Genomic DNA, 18,912 nt, shown 5'->3' with positions numbered 1-18,912 from the left:
AATATGTTGCGGCTGCTGGGCTGTCCCCCATGACGTTTCCATTCAGAATTGTCAGGTCGAGAGTATCTAAATTGCTCACAAATGCTCTTGTTCTCTGAGTAACTTTTCTTTTGCTTCCCCGCTGATTGGCTAAAAGATTGCTATTAAAATCTCCTGAGATCAATAGATGACAATTATCATAGCTTGTCTGCACTGATATTATTAATTTGGTTAAAGTTGTGTATTTTCCCTTCTGTTTTTTTCTTTCTGGGTAAATATAAACGTTGATTAGTAGAAGTTGCCAGTTTGATTCGTTGGACGTCTGATTACTACTTACTTTGGTCATTTGGATCCAGTTGACCCCAGTATCTAATTCTTCCATTTCCCAGTTCAGTTTGTGTGAAATAAATGTTGATAGGCCCCCTCTCGGGTGTCCGAAACGTGAGTATCTTTCTGCCATACAGTGATGATCTGTGAATCCTGGAATTGAACTTGCAACCAGGTTCCAGGTTTCCTGCAGCAGAATAATATTGTGTTGAGTAAAAAATAGTTTGGTTTCTTGATCTTGCCCCGTATCATTAAATCCGTGAATGTTCCACGAACAGAGCGAGATATTGACTGTACACGCGTCTTCCGCTTTGGGGGCCGTCCTCCTCTCTGTTTTTTTGCTTATCTTTGCTTGGTTAGGGATGCTTATTGTTTAATATTCCTTGGCACCCAGGACCAGTCCCTAGATTCCTGTGAGCTACCCTCGGTAATAACGGGGCTTTCTCTTATGTCATTTCTGTTATTGCTGGGGGGAGCTGTTGGAGATTTGGCGCGTGCTCCACGTACACATGTTAGATGGATTTTCCCCGATCTGTTCACTTCATTTGGGTTTTTAAGAAGAGGGTGCGGATACCTTGGACGTTCGTAAGCCTTTAACGTAATTCCCCATGCTCCAAATCTTCCGCTCATTGATATCATTTTTTTCACCAGGTCCTTTGAGGACCAAGTTGTCAAAGTCTCTTCTGCTCCCAGCCCGGTTGTTTCTATGAATTCAACCGAAGTTAGATCGCTAGAGCGGATTCCTTTTAATTCCGGGATTTCGTTAAACAGCCTCAAGAGATTTCCTCTGTTTAGTGTGTCTTGTGTTCCCTTTGACGAATATTCTGGTATGAACAATAGTTTCAGTTCGAACTCATCCGGTTGGATGTACTCGGTATGCAAAAGGGGTTCTTTTTCCTTTCTTCCGCCTTCAGTTATTAAGGTTAATGGGATGTTTTTTTCTCGTTGCGGGACATACACGGAGGGATCCGAGGTTGTTGCCTCTGTACTCAATTTCGGTGTTCCAGGGCTTTTTTGAAGAGTTTTCCTTTTTTGCGGCTCCGTTGATCCTGGTTGAGGAGTTTACATAGGCGGGACTTTCCCCTTATCGTTACTGCAATTGATTTTGGCAAGCTTTCAGGCTGGAGCAGTGTTGACTGATCCAACATCTTCACTGGAGAAGAGTTATAATTTTCCAGAACTAACTCTTTATTTCTTTCGTCTTGTTGTAAATCGCATTGTTGTATGCTCCGACCTTTACCTCTCCCCGGGGTACTACTTCCCGAAGTATACAAGAATTTTTCTTGACCCGCTCCTTTATTGCCTCCTGTTTTTCCTCCTTGGTGCTGGGCTATCGAGATGACTTTTTGAGCTCTTTTGTCCTTTGGATGGGGGTTTCCGGCCCCTTGTGTAGTTTGAGGAGGGGTTTGAAGTAAGGAGGATTGACTGGTGCCCTGTTGCTTTTGGTAAGGCAGCTGGTAATCTTGAGGTTGATCACTTGCGGGGCAAACCACCCGATACGGGGAGGTAGTATTCTTTTTCTTTTCCCTAGATGATTTTACTGTGAAAAGCGGGAAAAGATTTTCCGTTACAAGGCTAGGTTGTTTGTTGTGTTTAGGCCGAGCCTTTCTTGCGCGTTTTCTTTCCCTTTTTGTTGGTTTGGCGACCTCAAGTACTTGTTTGACAGGGCTCTCTGGGGCACCTGTTAAGTTAGATTGAGTCTCGATCTCTGTTTTTACTAATTCACCGTTAATATCGCTTAATTCTTGAATTATTTCTTTAGTTTGATTTGCGCTTTTCTCTTGAACATCGCTTTTTTTGGGGGGGGGGGTGTGTGAGGTGCTTACTAGTGCACGATAGTTTTACTGCCCCTAGGACGTCTTTTAAAATTTCGGGAACAGTTGCCAGTTTCTCAATTATTGGACTGCAACAGCAGATTGACTTATTTTTGTTAGAATGTCTTTGTTGCTCCAGATTTTCCCTTCTTGAAAGGAGGGTGGTTATTAAATCTATTTTGCTGTTTACGCCTGAAATATGACTGGCAATAATATTTACAAGATCAATTTGGACGTCCATTTTGTCTGACTGATAGTTTAAAACCCTTATAGCTTGTTTGAGGGTCTGAATCAGAGTTTGCGCCCATTGCATATGGGGGTGATCTTCAAAATGCTGCACCGGGGCCTCTAGCCCGAGGTCTGATCCGCTTTCAGATTAGATTGATATTGATGGTGAGAGGTTTGGACCTTTTGATTGATGCTTAATCGATGTGGAGCAATGGCTGGTCTCCACTAATTCTGGGTACTGGGGATTTTTTTCGCCCAGTGGGCTTAACGGTGTAGATGAAACAAGCTTGGATCTCCTTAGTGTTTTTTTTTTACTTGAACCTGAGCTAAAGCAGACGTTGTCCTGGCAGTTAGATTCTAGTAGTTCCAGAATTTCTGTCAGGTTTGGATCATTTATGTTGGTAAATAATTTACTGCACACTGAATCCTTAGGCACTGCGTTTGCTGCAGATTTAATTAGATTTATTTTTTCGTATTTGGTCCATTTAATGTCAGATTGGCCTGCATCCTTAAGACTAGGTAGTTGTTTGCCAACCTTTGGGGCCGTAGTAGTGGAGTCTCCTTTTGGTGCTACTTTAGGAAGAGTGCAACTGTAATTAAGTTTTTCACGCTCAATGTTTCCCCCAACGTAGATCAGACGTTTCCGCAGGGTCTGCAATTGTATTTGTCTTTGTACCACTCTCAGTGGGGGTTTTGGCAGGTGCTTCGGATTTTGTTGTAAAAGCTGTGACAAGAGTTATGGGGGCTGCCTGATGCACCTGAGCTGTTACTGTCACAGATTTCTTAAAACCTGGGTGGACCGTGTTTTTTCCCACAAGTGATTCCTTTTGTGATGCATTGATGGAGTTTAAAGGGGTCCACAGAGCAATGGCTTCCAGTTTATCTGGCTGAATTGGGCTTGGTAACTGAGACGATTCTTTTGAAGGGGCGTAAATTGCCGCCATAGGGTCTTTTAAAAATAAGAATTTTCGAGTCCCTATTTGGTTATTCAGGTTTGGCAATTGTACTGTTGTTGATGTGGACACTGAAATCAGCCTCTCCCTTTGTCCTGCCCCGTTTACTGATTTATTGTGTAGAGAGTCCTCCTCTTTTGCTGACTTAGATTTTGGGTTTTTAGCTTTTTTATTTGATTTTTTACCTTGTTTCTTGCCGATCGCCGCTTGTCGAACTGTCCCTGATCTCATTTGAGCAACCCTGCCCTTAGCCCGGAGAAAGGGCTCTATGGACAAGTTTGCTGCTTTTTTTTTTTTTTGTTTGTTTGGGGGCTGGAAGATTTACAGTTTTTCTTCGGCCCCTATGGCCCTGGGGAACATTAACCGTGAAACCACTTCGGCAATGGGCAATGGGCAGTGGGCAGTAGCAAATGGCAGGACTGCCAACGACGCTACTTCTCAGGACACTCTCCCCTCACCGCTGGTCACTGGCCCCAACCACAAGATGGAAAGCTGCCGGGTAGATGCTGCTAAGTGTGGGCAGTTGCAGGCAGGCTGTTGAGCTCCCGGCCCCAGGCTTCTAGCTCCGAGTGAGCTCTCAGTGAGCTCCCAGCAAACTGTGGCACACAAAGCAGTGAGAGCTACAGACGGGTTCGTGGACAGAGGGGGCAAACTGGGAGCAAAATGATCAGGGAACAGGCAAATGTGCCAAGATGGCAAACTGGGCAGGAGGAGCTCCACGCGCTCCCAAACCTGCCCACACTCACTGCCCCACGGCCACTGGCTCCTGCCCACCGTCTCGGCCCGTGGTCCGTGGTCCGTTGCTCAGTTCTCCCACAGAGCACACAGGGCATGCACCAACAGCCCGCTCCGCCGGCACAAGGACCGCTGCGTGTATCTCTCGCAGGCCTCTCCCTGATTCCCCGCACACCACCGTTCACCGCCCTGTGGCTCACCGCTCTCCGCTGCTCCGATACTCTGATACTCCGATACTCCTCGGCTCAGCAGCTCCGCGTTCCCACGTAGGCTCAGGCAGCAGTTTGGTGAGTTTTTTGAGTGGGCTTGGCACTTGGCTCTTCTCAGCGCTGCACAGCTCGTTACAGCTCGGCCCCGGCCCCGGCAGCTGCAACTTCGCCAGCAGCTGCTCCGGCTCAGCCTCGGTTTCGCAGGCTTACGCAACTCCTCCTCCTCCTTTCGTCCACTCAGTGGCTCTCCGTAACCTGAGAGAGAGTGGCACACACTCTCGACTTTGGTTATCTAACTTCGCTCTCGTATAGGAGAGGCTGGTGAACAATGCAATAACATTGGCACAGTGGGTTAGTGAGCTTCAGGCTCTCTCTGTTAATTCGCCTTACACTATGTCCTACCCGGACAAGCTGATCCTCCAGACATGTGCTTCCTTCATTCCGAAGGGGGTGACTCCATTTTACATTGGTCAGACCATCACCCTTCCTGTGTTCTTTGCTCCACCTCATTCTTCTAAGGAAGTGGAAAGGCTTCACTGGTTGGATTCTAAAAGTGCCCTCCACTTCTATATCAGTCGTACCAAAGAACACCGGGTGGACAATCAGCTCTTTATCAGGTTCACTGGAGCAAAGAAAGTCAAAGCTGTGCAGAAAAGGAACAGCTCAATCTAGATTGTACTCGCATTAAGATCTGCTGCACATTTGCTGAAAAACAGCCTGCTGAAGGGGTACAGGCTCATTCTACCAGAGCCAATGCTGCTATCAATGCAATGGCCCATGTGGTGCATGTTATAGACATCTGCAATGTGGGGGTCACTCCATATGTTCATGAGGCAATATTGTCAGACAGCAAGGTCAACTGAGAAAACCACGTTCACATTCAGCGTAGAACAACGTCAATGCCGTGCCACCGGCACCACCCGCCAGTATTCAAGGGGTACTGTTAAAGAATGTCTGGCCTAGTCTGACGCTTGGGTAAGTATTCAAAAGATGAATAATATGCTGTTAGATATATCCTCTACTAGAAGGAACGTTACCAAAGGTAAGTAGTTTGTTCTTTTAGCCATTTCCTGAATTTCAGAAAGAGCCCATGTGTGAGACCTCCGGAGGGATGAGCCTTAACACAAAGTATCATTCATCCGATTTTCTTGTAATAAGTTGGAGGGACTGCTAAAAAGTTAAGTTTGAAAGACAAAAAACATTTTGTGGAAAGAAAATGTACAAACAAATTTGATAGGTAAATTGGAGCTAGGCCACGTAAGACTTTGTGGACAAGGTAAATTAATTTGTAATGTGCTGTTTCCTTTATAGGGAGCCTGTAGGGGGCCTTCAGTGCAGGCGTGATGTAGTCATGTTGTTTCAGATGAACAAGAGACAGAAAGGATGCTTTTGACTCTTTTGAGTTTAGATATTGATTTGTTAGGGAATCCAGTCAAGATGCTTTTTCAGGATTTAAGGTGAAAAAATGGCTGCTAAAGAGCTGGGAAATGATCCCCTTCCTGTAAACATAAATATTTTTTCTAAAACATTTAGACACTTTGGCTATTAACCTCTTGAGTGCCCATGACGAGATGGTCTCGTCATGGGCCGCGGTTGCGCTGTGCCCATGACGAGACTATCTCGTCATGAGCCCCGCCCGCTAATGAAACGCCCGGCACAGGGCGTGGAAAGGGCGGGGCACTCAAGGGGTTAACAGAAAAAAACGTATAATAAATAATAACTTGTTTTTGTGCCTCACATAGTAACTCCTCCTCTTTTGTGTTAGCATCCCCATACAGCACTGCATGACAGAGCCTGCCAAGCTGTTAGCATCTCTCCAATACATCCTTGGAGCGCAGTAGCGGCTTGCACAAGTAAGAGCAGTGGAGCGGTATGGTGGGACGAGGCCGGGACGGGGGTGGTGGAAGTCAACAGATGACGGGATAGGTAAAATTAGGTAAATAAATCAAACAACTTTCTTGCGGTGATGCAGCGAGAGCAAAGTAAGTGTTATTTATTTATTATTACTTATACCGACGTCTGTCGACTTCCACCACTACTACCTCACCACGCTCTTACCTGTGCAAGCCACCACTGTTGGAGAGTTCTCACAGCTTTGGCAAGTGACTACAACCTACTGCCCAACTGGCCCACCCACCCACTTCCAGAGACTTAAATGCTGTTTGAGCTTCAGGTGGGTTTTGGCAATTGGTCTTTACATGTGCAATCAGCGCCTGCGTGCCAAAAGGCAGAATAAAGTTGGAGAGTAGGGAACTTGGGAAAGGTTTGTGTCGCAGGCTTGGCCGGTCTGTTCGCAGTTGATTTATTTTCATTTTAGAGGTGCACCACCTGCTATTGCACTACAGTCAAATATGACTTGATGCAGCTCCTTGCATATCGTGTGAGACATCTACCCTGTTCTGCTATCTGCACCCGCAACAACCTACTGTCAGGGCTGGCTTTAGGGGGGGCAACCTGTGTGGCCGCACTGGGCGCTAATTTAGAGGGAGGCACTGACCTCGGGGGGGGGGGAGGGCGTTGTCTTTAGCAATTGGGTACGATTTAAAAGCACCCACTGCGGAAGTTCCTTGTGCATCCAGCAATAGGCAGCAATAAAAATGTGAAGATAACTGTCATGATTAATGTTCCTGGTAGAGAGAGAAAAATCGAGTTTTGTCTAGTGGCAGTTTTGACTCACCATAACGTAGCACAGAGGGTTGATATGCCTGCTGCAAAGGACAGGTCTATATTTTATGGGGATTACTGAATGGATTAGGAAAGCCATCCTTTACCTTTAAAACAAATGAAAAGTATGTGAGAGAGGGTATATGGAGAGATGAGGGGCACTCTTGCCGGGTGGTAGTGAGGGAATCTGAGGAGGAGGTCATATGGGGGGCACCAAAAAAGTTGTTGCACCAGGCACCACCAGCGCTAAGCCTGGTCCTGCCTACTGTCATCTGCATAGTGCTGCCTACTACTGCCTCCTAGTCTTTATATTAAAATGTTTACTACACTAATCCATATACAGCCTGGTCGAAATCCGTCATTTATGTCCTCCATGGTAGATTCCCCCCCCTCTTACCCAAGGGATATACCATCACTGAGGCGGTTGAAGGATTTAGATACCTGGGGATTTACATCCCCGGCGACCCGACTAGATTCTATGAGTGCAACTTCTTGCCTCCCACTGTCACTGCTGGGGCGCGCAGCGCTCTTTAAAATGATGTCCCTTCCACATTTTTTATATGGATTGCAGAATTCTCCAGGCCCGGTTAATTTAGACTATTTTAGAGCTATAGAAAGCTCCCAAAGGGAACTTTTGTGGAGCGATAAACCACCCCGAATATCCATACAGAAGCTTAAAATTTGGATGGCACGATGGAGGAATTGGCCTCCCGACGTTAGAAGACACTACTGGGCTGCACAATTGGCCGCCATCAACCAATGTATTTATAGGCCCCAAGCAGACCCAGGATATATGATGGATAGGTGGCTACTCCCAAATGGGGATTACACAAGAGTATTATATACTAAGCCCTCTAAGCTGAAACTGACCGGCCCCACCACGCATGCGGTCCAAAGATGGCGGACTGTGACGAGGAGCCTGGGTTCGGAGGGGCGTATGACATGGGCCACTCCTCTCTGGGAGACGGAGATGTTAGGCAACCTACATAAATCTAGGGGCTTCGACCACTGGGATGTTATCGGAATCTCCTAGGTCGGAGATTTGTGGAAAGCGGGTGATGTAGTCTCGTTCCCACAGCTACAGACTGAGTATGAAATGGCAAGTACGGATCACTTTAGGTATCTCCAGATACAGCATGCACTTCGAGCGATAATCCCCAGGGGGGAATCTCCCCAGAATCCTCTCCGCTCGAAGACCGAGTCCTAGACGTACACATACAGAGGAAATCCATTTCCATGACATACAAGAAACAAATTAATAATATGTCGGACCCCTTGATCCAGTTCCGGACTCGATGGGAACACGACGTAGCTGGAATTGAGGATGAGGAATGGATGGAGGCCTTGGCCTCCCCCCGTTAAACTGCCATCTCCTCTAGACTAAGCCTGGTGCAACAAAAAATCCTCCACAGAATGTTTCTTACTGGCCCTGCACTTGTGAAGATGGGCTACAGAACCAATCCTGGGAGCCTGAGACGTTGTGTGCAGGCGGGCAACTTCGAACATATCATCTGGGAATGTATGCATATCCAGAAATACTGGCTAGAGCTGGGTAAATGTATGGAGGAAGTAATGGGGGTTAAAGTAGAACCTAGTATAAGATTGTGCTTATTGAATGTATGGAGACCCACAGATCTAAATAGTAAAGGGCAGATTTGGGTAACAGTGGGTAATATGATTGCAAAGTGCAATATCGCCAAAATGTGGGAAGCCCAGGGGACACCAACATTCACAGCATGGCAGTGAGACATGGATTGGTGCATGCTGATGGAGCGGAAAATATACGAATCGAGGGGGTGCCCTAAAAAGTGGACTCAGATATGGGGAAAATGGAATGATTTCAGGGAAGGACTCTGCGAACCCCCACGACTGGAACAGGACCATGGCCCTTTGCAGCTTGAGTAAAGTTTGGCCAAACAGATTGTTGCATAAACATGTATTTATGATGGGTTGTATCAAGATGTTCGGATGCAGACATATTCCTTTCTGATAATGTTGATAAAATGATTATATGTGTTAAGTGGTCATCAATAAAAAATAATAAAAAAATCATATATAGCCACAAAACCGGCCCACACTAAATCGTAAAGGGCCATATGTGCACAAGCATGTTTGTGGTTGGAAACTGCCTGATTTGCAGAATCTGGCCATTAACAACTGCAAAAATGCTTTTCCATCTGTACAGAGCACAAATTGCAATTCGTTAACATGGTACTGAATCACAATTTGTGTTTAGCAATTCAGTATTTGGAAGGGACTTGTTTAGGGTGCCCCTTCTAATACTGAATCGCAATGCTATGTAGGAATGTTTTGCAAACAAATAACAGTTGCAAGACTTTTATTTTTTACCCCCACCTCAAGGGTGGCAGTAATCATTTGCAAATAGGAAAGGGTCCTCATGGGACCATTTTCCCTTTGTGAATGTTGAAAAAAATATGTTTAAGAGCTGGAAGTGGGCAAGGGACCACTGCCTACTCTTAAAACAAGCATTTGCAATGCAATCGGTTTCGCCTTTGGGACCTGATATGTATTTAGCTATGCAACACATTAGCCTGGGTGCTGAAACATCTACTGTTCTTTAACATGGAGGGAAAGTAAGCACCAACCTGCGGAACACACCAGGTATGGGAACACATGGCAAGAAATATTTCCTATCAGTGGGAAATTGTGTTGTCTAAAGCTCTGTTTTTAACTTAAAATCACGCGTCTTCGGTGGTCATTTCACTGAAAATACAAGATTTGAAAAAAATATTATCATCTACGGGTGCTCATTGAATACAAGTTTCTATGGCCTGGAATCCAGGGAATGCTAAAATGATTCTGGTATTTTCCTGACCTCTGCTAGTTGTTTTCTATCAAGAAAGTTTAATAGAGGCAGTTGCCAGCAAAATAGAAAAAGAAAGCCCCTAGGTAGAAAGCAGTTCTGGTATTCTGCGGGTCGTTTTGTATCAAGACAATCAATTATAGGTAGTTGAACAAGCAGAAAGCAATTCTGGTATTTTACTGACCTCTGCTGGTCATTTTCTATCAAGACAGTTAAATACAGGCAGTTCAACAGAAAAAAAAGTCCCTAAGCAAAGACGGAAGCAGACAAGTCCTAGGGCTGATCTCCACATCCCACAAAGTACATACAACAGATCTTCCAGACAGCGCAAGCCTAGGCTCAACCTAAAAATGAAACTTCTTTTTAAACAGTTCCTTTTTTCTTGAAGGAAAACTGGCTGCATTAAAAAAAAAAAAAAATAGTTTGCTTCATTAAAAAGCAATCATGGACATGGTAGTCTGCTGACTGCAGCAAGGCCACATCCCTGTGATGGCCGCAATTCCTAATGGGTCACAAATTACAACCTACCTCATTGATATTCATGAGGTAGGTCAATTGTGACTCCATTAGGAATCGCCAAATCAAACTCAATTGATTTTATACATTAGGAATTTAGATTTCCTGATTGTGATTTGCAAAGAATCACAATTTGGAAATCACAATCACTAAAATGTGTACATAATGCTCATAATAAGCCCTGGTGGTACCTCACTGCGATCTTTACTCCCTTGGTCCAAAGAATAAAAGAAAGGAATGTAATCATGGAGCGCATTATTCTACGGATTCTGTTGATTACTAAGCATGTTGGAAAAGCAGTATCTAAATACAGTGGAGTGTCTCAAAGTTACAGTGTGGTTTCAGATTCAAGGTGTCATATTTTGATTCTGCTTTAGTTTATTCCTGTTTTTTGCAGTTGTGATTCCAAATTTTTAGTGGCCCACTGGAGTACCAGTGCCATACATTCCTTGTGATATGTTTTATTACAATCACCACCGATGAGTGTGTGCCTCAAAATGTTTGTTCATAATAAGTAAATACATGGTCATGTTATGATTTTGTGCAAAAAAATTGAAATGTTACGTTATCAAAAAGCTTAACCAGAGGATGGGATGTAGAAATAATCAAATCAGTCCCCACTAACTACATGTTCACTTTGGTTAATAGTACTTTAGTGATATTTGACTTTTAAAAACCATCCCTTATATTTAATGACGACCTATGGACAGTTTACTGCAAAAACTGGGTAAAGTGACCACGCTGCGCCATTTGCATTTTTCCTAAATCATTCTTCGTTTTTAAAAGTCGTGGAGTATTTATGCAGGCTTATTCGGATTTGTGTTTAAATTTTACTTGTGTGGCTTTCTGTGTTGGGTGTAACAAATGTTATGCTAACCCATGCCTTTTCAAATTTGATACATGATTATTAACTAAGCATACTTGAGCAATGGGATATACCTTTATGGAATCCAATCCCTACATTGCACACTTTGCGAGTGGGAGAAGCACATTGGCTAAATGATTTCCCATTTGCCTTCCTACCGAGAAACTTTCAAATCCCCCATACATTCCTTTAAAAATGAAAGCCTGACTCATTTGAAACCCATTCACCAATCTCATACGCGTTGGTGAACAAAACAATCTTAGAATATGAAATTGTAGGTAATTTGTGTATGTAGAGACACATTCTTTCCCCAAGCCCCATTTCGAATACAGAAACCTTGTGGCTAAGCCCACACCTCTGCTAGATTTTCATGTGGATTACTTTGGTTTGAATAATCTGCTCAGGTGCATTGCTAACAAATTAATGTCCATTCTTGATTCGAATGGAGAGCCGCTACTTGTTTCTTGTGGCGATACTGCATGTTTCCATGTATATGCTCCCTGCTGCATCTTTTTTTTTATTATTTCTTTTTGTTTTGTTTGTGTGTGTGTTTCTGCTATGTTTTCTTTTGCATTTTAGCTAAACTCAGACTTGCCATGCATGATGCCAGATCTAGCACTCACAGCAGATCCCTAGCTGATAAGAAGCTGCAAATCTGTATACGAAAAGCACGGAGTCTTCAGGAACGCATGCTGCCGCCGATTCAGCCGATACCGCAATCAACCTGCCCCATGCCACAGGGGGGCAGTGTAAACCAGTCTAAAAGGTAGTTGATGTGTACCCTCTTCCCCCTTTACCTGGAAAAGGATCTGTTGTGTCACAATCTATACTGCTGGAAGTTCTGCAGCTATAATGATATACTGAATTTGGTGATGTGACTGGAACAAACAATTTGGGTCGCATTACCTTGGCACTTACATGTAAGGAATTGCGCCTGGAAGTGTGAAGGGTGGTTCTCTTTCCTGCTTTGCTTCCACCCAACTCAGAGTCATTTCAGAGACTAAAAAAAATCGAAACATCACAGCAAATTTATGAAAATAGTTTACTATTGACATTCTTTCTTGCCTCATCAAAAGGCAAGCATATAAAACACTTTAAATAGCAATTTGGGGTTTTGCCAATATTGCGTTTGCTTTGCAAAAGCCTATAAAAAGCTTTATCACAAACGTTAAGTTTTATTTTCCTTTATACCTTTCCTGCTAGAGGTGTATCATTATGTTTGTTGTGATATTTTGATTTTGCCATGTGGAATATAGTTCAAGCATTTTTTTTAAACTTTTAGTGATGATATGATAAAACAGACTGCAACAACATCTACTTCAAGGTGCAGACTGCCAAATCCCGACTTTACGTTAATATTTCTTTACACGAATGTAAGCATGAACTAACACCCACTCTAAAGCTGTTCCACCAACGATCCTAGAAGAGGAGTTCAAATAGTAAATCAGTCCTACCCTCCAGATGGTGTGAAATGGATTTGAATGAAATTAGAAATTTCAATCACAGTGACTTTTTTTTATGTGTAGATACTATGTAAATCGAGCCTTTGGCAATCTATATTTTTGACTTTAGTTGTTGTACTCTGTTTTTCAGGATTTGTTTTCACATGGAACCCCTTAAAACTCTTAACTACTTGATTTATTCCCTCTGCGTTATGTTTTAGGCACCTAGCACTCCAAGTTTAAGAGCAAAATAATATGGCCACTGGGCTCCAGAATCTGTTACCACACTTCATTCCTGATCTGTTAAATGCTTTTGCTTGCATTCCTGTACATCCATCTGAACCAAATTATAAATTCACTCCTCTAGCCCTGCTGCTGTTGCCTAAGTGTGTTTTCGTATGTAAGAACACTTTACAATTTGGTTTAGGATTAGCCATTTTTAAAAACAAGCCAGGTTGAAAATGAAAATATTTTTAAAGAGAATATATTTGCTGTATTTACTGTTAAATACATTTGGGTATTGTTTCTTTCTTAAGGGTATTAGGTGTTGGTACAAACACTTTTCAGTAAATTACAAACCGGTAGAAGATCATTTTACTTTTTTCAAATGACACTTCTTAGTCCTACGTTTTAAGAAACACAATTATCATTTTGGAGAATGTCTGAAAGCTAAAAATATTGAAACCAAACTGAGTACTTGTATTACTCTGCAAGACAATCAAAAATGTTGGTCATCTGCGCACAACTATATCCACCTCCGAGATATTGTTTTCTTAGATTTAGTACTAGCATTGTAATGATATGCTGCACCATCTGCCTCCTTTTCAAAAGGTTAGAATTGTGCATTGGTAATAATTATTTAAAGTGCAATTTTATCATCTGCAAAATCTCATTACAATTTCTCATAATGTGTGGAATAGCCCAACATTTGTCAAAGTGTAACTGCTGATTCTGGAGCAGTAAAGGCAAAATTCAATTCACTAAAATTCCCATGACTACCGTCCTTTTTCTTACAGTGGATTCAGTGTTAAAGATTGTTTCCAGTATATTAATATTTCCAGTGCCTAATTTGTGCCGGTGGTTGCAGGTGAGGCCCACCAGCGCTTTCTTTTGTGGACCATGGCATATTTTTGATAATCAGACTTTGGACCCAGAACAAGAGGGAGAAAAACAGCACAGGGAAAAAGAAAGAGAAAGAAGGAAAACATACCAATGGCAGAAAGCAAGGATTCGAATGAACCTATGAGAGTGAGAGATGAGGGACAGGGAGAGTATATTAGTGGATGAAAGAGGCAAGATTTAAAATAAAGACTAGACATTCTTGATATTCAGCAACCCTTACATTCGGCAGAGACGGCCTTCTGAGGAAAATGTGGCCCCTGGCATTTATTCATTTCCAAATTAAGCATTGACTATTTCCCTGCCTACTCTCTAAAATTCACTTATATTTTAAATGCCAGATAATCTGTACATTCCCCTAAGATAATAAATGTAAAATAATTACAACGGTGAAAAAAAGATTTTAGGCTTTAAGATGTAAACCTTAATATTCTATTCACTGTTACAAGCAAATGGTGTGTCTATTGCAGTGAGTGTCTAATCGCCTGTTTAATTTAGTTGTAAAAGCTTGTTGCTCCCTTTTTTCAAGCTTTGGTCGTGAATGTTTCTGTACTATCAATGTAAGATGCTATCCACACAGCTGCAGCCCTGCTTTAGTAGAGTTTATGCTTTTAAATGTACATTATGATGCTTTAATCACTATGTTATTGACCGCAGCATTGTCCATAGTGTACTGACCGACACTAATGAGGCTACTGTGTCCAAAGCACATTGCTGTTCTCTGTGCCTGAGAAGGTGTATGTTCAAACTGTCTAAGACAATCTTTATTCCACTTCGGTGATTGGCTTAGGTCATCGAAGGAGACCGCCAAATTTCGTCTTCAAAATCCTTTAAGTTACTTCTACCCCTAGCCTGTCTCGGATGCCCCTATCTGTGAATATGGTTTCCCTCCAGGGAACATTGTTATCGGTTGCCTGCTTTCTCGATGGAAATACACCACAAACCATAAGACTGAACCACATAATCTCATTGATTCTAAAGTGTGCAGCGAAATATCCACTTCAGAATTGTGTGTAAAAAGTGAGCGTACTCCAAATTAATAGTTTTCTATTTTTTGCAACTCTCTATGGCCTGTTTTTTTGCAAACTCTAAGCAGAGTAGTGCCTGGGTTGTTCATAGAACCTAAATGTCAAAACTTACCAAGCTTCCCTCCGCTTATGAGTCTCCATCCAAAATGTTGATAAACAATGATTATTGATATGGCTATGCTATGCTTGAAATCGGGTGAATAATGATTTCTACCCAACCACACATGCTGCAGATTTAGCTTTCCGCCTATTCTGTTTATCTCCAAAGTAAATCTTAAAGCAGTGAAGATACCATGACGGCCACTTGGAGCATTAATGGCCTCATAAAACGCCTGCATTGGCAGCTCTTATGAAAAGATAAGAGGTCTTGGAATTCATTTGAGAACAATATAGAGTAAATCCTTTACCTGCTCCTAGCGGACAACTATACTGGCTAGTTTTCAACATGAGGTCTTCGGTTAAAAAGGGCATCCTTCAAACATTTGCTGCACTGTTTTTGCTTACATAGCTTTTCATAGAAGAGTGGGATGTCTTCAGAAGTGTCCACAACTTAATCTGGGGTAACAATTTAATAATATGAGGGCCACAGCAGGCAGCTGCTAAACTGTTTCAACCGACCAGTAAATAACGCATGCTTTGAATTAGTTGAAATGTGAAATGTAATGAATGTTTTATTGTCGGCTTATCATCCCTTTTCTTGAAGAACTCCAAAATTTGTAGTAGCATGTTCCCGAAGGTAGCTTTACCTGAGCTTTTAAAAAGAGAAGCCAAAACAGTCTCTCAGAAGTGCTAGGCCATACTAATGGCAGACTGTGTATTACACAATTGCAGATAATATAATGTAACAATTCAGAACGTTTTCCTTGCCCGTTATTCCAGATTTCTTTTTTTACATATTCTTAGCTGACTTGTTTATCTGTAGCACATTGCAGAGTGTAGGAGAACACCTAAGTGATATAATTTTCTCTGATATTTTATGCAATAATGCAAAAATATTCTGTTTGTGTATCCTGTATGTTTTCAGTGAACAGATTGGCCCGGTCCAAGTTCTGCTGAGTCGCGAGGTGTTACCAGAACCAAACACAAATGCAGATTATGGGTCCAGTTCATTCTTCCTTCCGCCTGCTTCCTGCCATGAGCCGATCTCATCAACATACTTAGAGTCTTCCAGTCCATCAACCCCTGACCGCAGTTCATATCACAGAGAATTCCGGAATGTCCAAACTGCCCCTGCTGATTGCGACAAGCAGACTTCTTCCACTCCTACTTCTCGCAGGCTGGTTGCTGAGAATCAGGAAGAAATGGAGACGGATACGCGCTGCAGTCCTGGATGCAAAGCATCTTCTGCTGGAGGGTCTAAAGAAAATGTTTGTGGTCCTACCAAAAAAGGTGGGGTTATTTACAGGCAGCAAGAAGAAATGACTATGTCAACCAGTAGTTTACCACAACTCAATAATAAACCAAATAACTTCAAAGCTGGGTCTTTGTCCTCGCCAGTATTTCCCTTGGCACATAGACCGCACATGCCATCCTCAGACAAGAGTAATCAGCACGCCCCTGACCCTAGCCTCAACTCCCCTAGTTCTCCAATGCAGCACAGCAGCTGTCAGGGAAGTTCTTGGAATGTCATGGCTGCTGCTTCTTCCCACACTCCTCTGCACTGCTGGTTGGAACCAATGCCACAGCCAGTTAAAACGATCTCCAGAGCCCACAGCTATGATGGTGTGCTCAATGCGAGTGCTGAGTTTGGAAGTTCTGAGTTCTCCAAGTCTGAGACCTCAAACAGTAAGAGATTCGAACGCTCTTTGGCAGAGCAGTTTCAGAGACTTCGCGTTATCTCACCAAAAAAAGGGAGCTATGGAACAGACTGGTATGCTGCAGGCTCTCTGGAAGAAAAGTCCCCATTTAGGCAAATGAAGGAATCATTCGCACCTCCTGCTCCCTCTGACAGCAGACAGCCTGCCTTTCATAGTCAGAGCAATGATACCCAAACTGCAGAAAGACTGCACTCGCCCCAATATTGTCAAAAAGGGATTGTTTCCTTTCAGAGCCCCAGTGCTTTTCACATCACCTCAAGGAGTCCTGGATTGCTTGCTGAAGACGTTCATGGTGCAGAACTGTGGAACAATGTTAGACCCACAATCGGCAAAGGGTGGCTTGACCTCCGTGACACTGCAAGGCAAATAAGTACTGGCGATACTGTTACTGCATCTATGCCTGTCGACCAGTGGGTGAATAATGTCACAAAATACTGTAAATCCCAGCCCGAATGCAGAAATGGCGAGTGGCATACTGACATCATGAGGAATCTGTCTACCCAGTCTACTCCTGCACACAAATCGCTCCGAGAGGGTCGACAGAGGGTCCCTTTGGAGCTGCACTCGCAGTGGAATGAAGACACAGATCAAGAGAAACCAGAACTGGAATCCTTGAATCACGAAAGTCTACAAGCTTCTCAGAGCAGCAAGCATGTGTTGGGGAAAGCTGAAAATGTTAAACGACCATTTGGCAAACCAGGTAAGCAATCTGCAAGTGTTTTCTGTCAATAACAATAATACTAATATTTCGATTTCGTTCTACCAGTATCACTTATTTCAATCCATACTCCTGTTTCTTGCATGTATGCACTGTCCCTTTTTTCCAGAATGATGTCTTCATCTCATTACATGTAAATTAGCATTCTTCTATCATTAAAATACCAGCCCGTTTGGGTCTTCCCGGGATGTACTTTGTTGTTTTCCACGTCACTAAATTGATTCTTTTTATAGTTTTCACGTTTCCAGGGAGAAAGAGCTTCTTAATCTTGAAGTGTGCCCTTTTCATCTGTTTGTCAAATACCAAGATAAGCAGCTTTTCCAGTCTGCCCAGTATATGTCTGTCCAAGAGGTTCAGAGCGAGTGACGAAAGCATTCACTTGGTATTAAATTGCAGTATTAATGGTTCATAAGACGCTGTGTACCATCGTGTTATATATCTATTCCACAAGATGCATAAAACAGATTTCTGATGGATACTTCTAACCGCACTTTTTTCTAACAGTACTTCTGCATGCCAATAGGTATTGCCGTGCAGCTCTGGGTTGGTTTCTTTCTTCAGTGGCGACACATATAAGCGCTCTCTGGCATGTCGATGTCAGTTCCTTTCTTTCCTCATCTTTGAATGTGAATCTGGAGGTCCGCTTTCTCTTCTACTGGTATTCAAAGACACTCCAATCTCAAAAGCCAGTGTGCAAGGAGACGATGTTCCCACCTAAAACTACAGGGTTGATATCGTGCTAGGACTGTAGAAAACATATGTCTGTAACGGACCCACAGTTAGGTGTTTGGGATTAGGGGACAACTCTGAATCGCGCCATGAGTGCACCCTCATGCAGCCAAAGGCGATCCAGGACTGTCAAGCAAAGATTCATGTCGCTCAACATGAGAATAATTCCCGGACCTTGCATAAGTGCTACTCCAACTTCAAGTTGAGGGTATCGATTCGCTCCCATGGCCAATGCCAGGACAGGTCTTCCTAGAGGTCGAAGTCAACCGGTTAGTCGACGCCAAAATCCAAGAGGTAACATATGAAGGCAAATTGGGACTCAACCCCATCCCGCCACTTTTTATCTAAAGAGAAGTCGCAAGGGTAGCAAGGTGCCACTCAATCACGCTACCTACCCTTATTGAAGATCTGATTCTACAGTTGATCCTGATGCACCCCGAGTTACTCAGGCCATCAGTGCCACTGCAGAGTCTCAAGGCCTTAAGGATGCCCTGCTGCATAAGTTTGGCACTCTTCTTGCTCCCACTGGTGTGCACTCAGGCCCTAAGAATCGGCAGGAGCCTCCAGTAGGGTTACCGCTGGCAGATCAGTTCTCAGCACAGTCTGTGGCCCTGGAACCCATCATGATGTCCACCCTGACTCCGGAGCGAACTGCCACTCCTGCTCCAAAACCTACACCGGTCTCTTTTTTTAGCTGACACTGGTACTAATGGCACTGTCCTACCTGGCGTTGTGGTTGGGTGTTTCTTCGCCTCTATTGCTACTCTTGAGGTGATTAGAGCACTGTTTCTTTACTGGAATTTTTATGTTCTACTGCCCCAAACTAAGCACACATTTGGTTAGATTAATTTCATGGGTCGAATTTCAATAACCTATTCACTGTTAAAAGCAAATGGTGTCTCTATTGCAGTGAGTGTCTAATCAACTTTTTAAGTCAGTTGTAAA

The 18,912-nt window shown here is 43.2% G+C and overlaps 1 protein-coding gene across 8 annotated transcripts in view; it reads left to right on the top strand.

The window, feature by feature from the left end:
* USP54 (ubiquitin specific peptidase 54) overlaps nt 1–18,912 on the top strand; it is a 1,650,598-nt gene that overhangs the window by 1,239,413 nt on the left and 392,273 nt on the right. For all 8 annotated transcript variants that reach the window (XM_085603496.1, XM_085603494.1, XM_085603495.1 and 5 more), the window contains 2 exons: nt 11,694–11,880; nt 15,728–17,220. In XM_085603496.1, coding sequence (XP_085459622.1) covers nt 11,694–11,880; nt 15,728–17,220 — 1,680 coding nt within the window. The remainder of the gene's footprint in view (nt 1–11,693; nt 11,881–15,727; nt 17,221–18,912) is intronic.

The sequence above is a fragment of the Triturus cristatus genome, chromosome 1_2 (genome assembly GCF_964204655.1).
Source record: "Triturus cristatus chromosome 1_2, aTriCri1.1, whole genome shotgun sequence".
Lineage (NCBI taxonomy): Eukaryota > Metazoa > Chordata > Amphibia > Caudata > Salamandridae > Triturus > Triturus cristatus.
The sequence above is the reverse complement of the archived record's forward strand: the minus strand, read 5'-3'. Positions and strand labels throughout refer to the sequence as shown.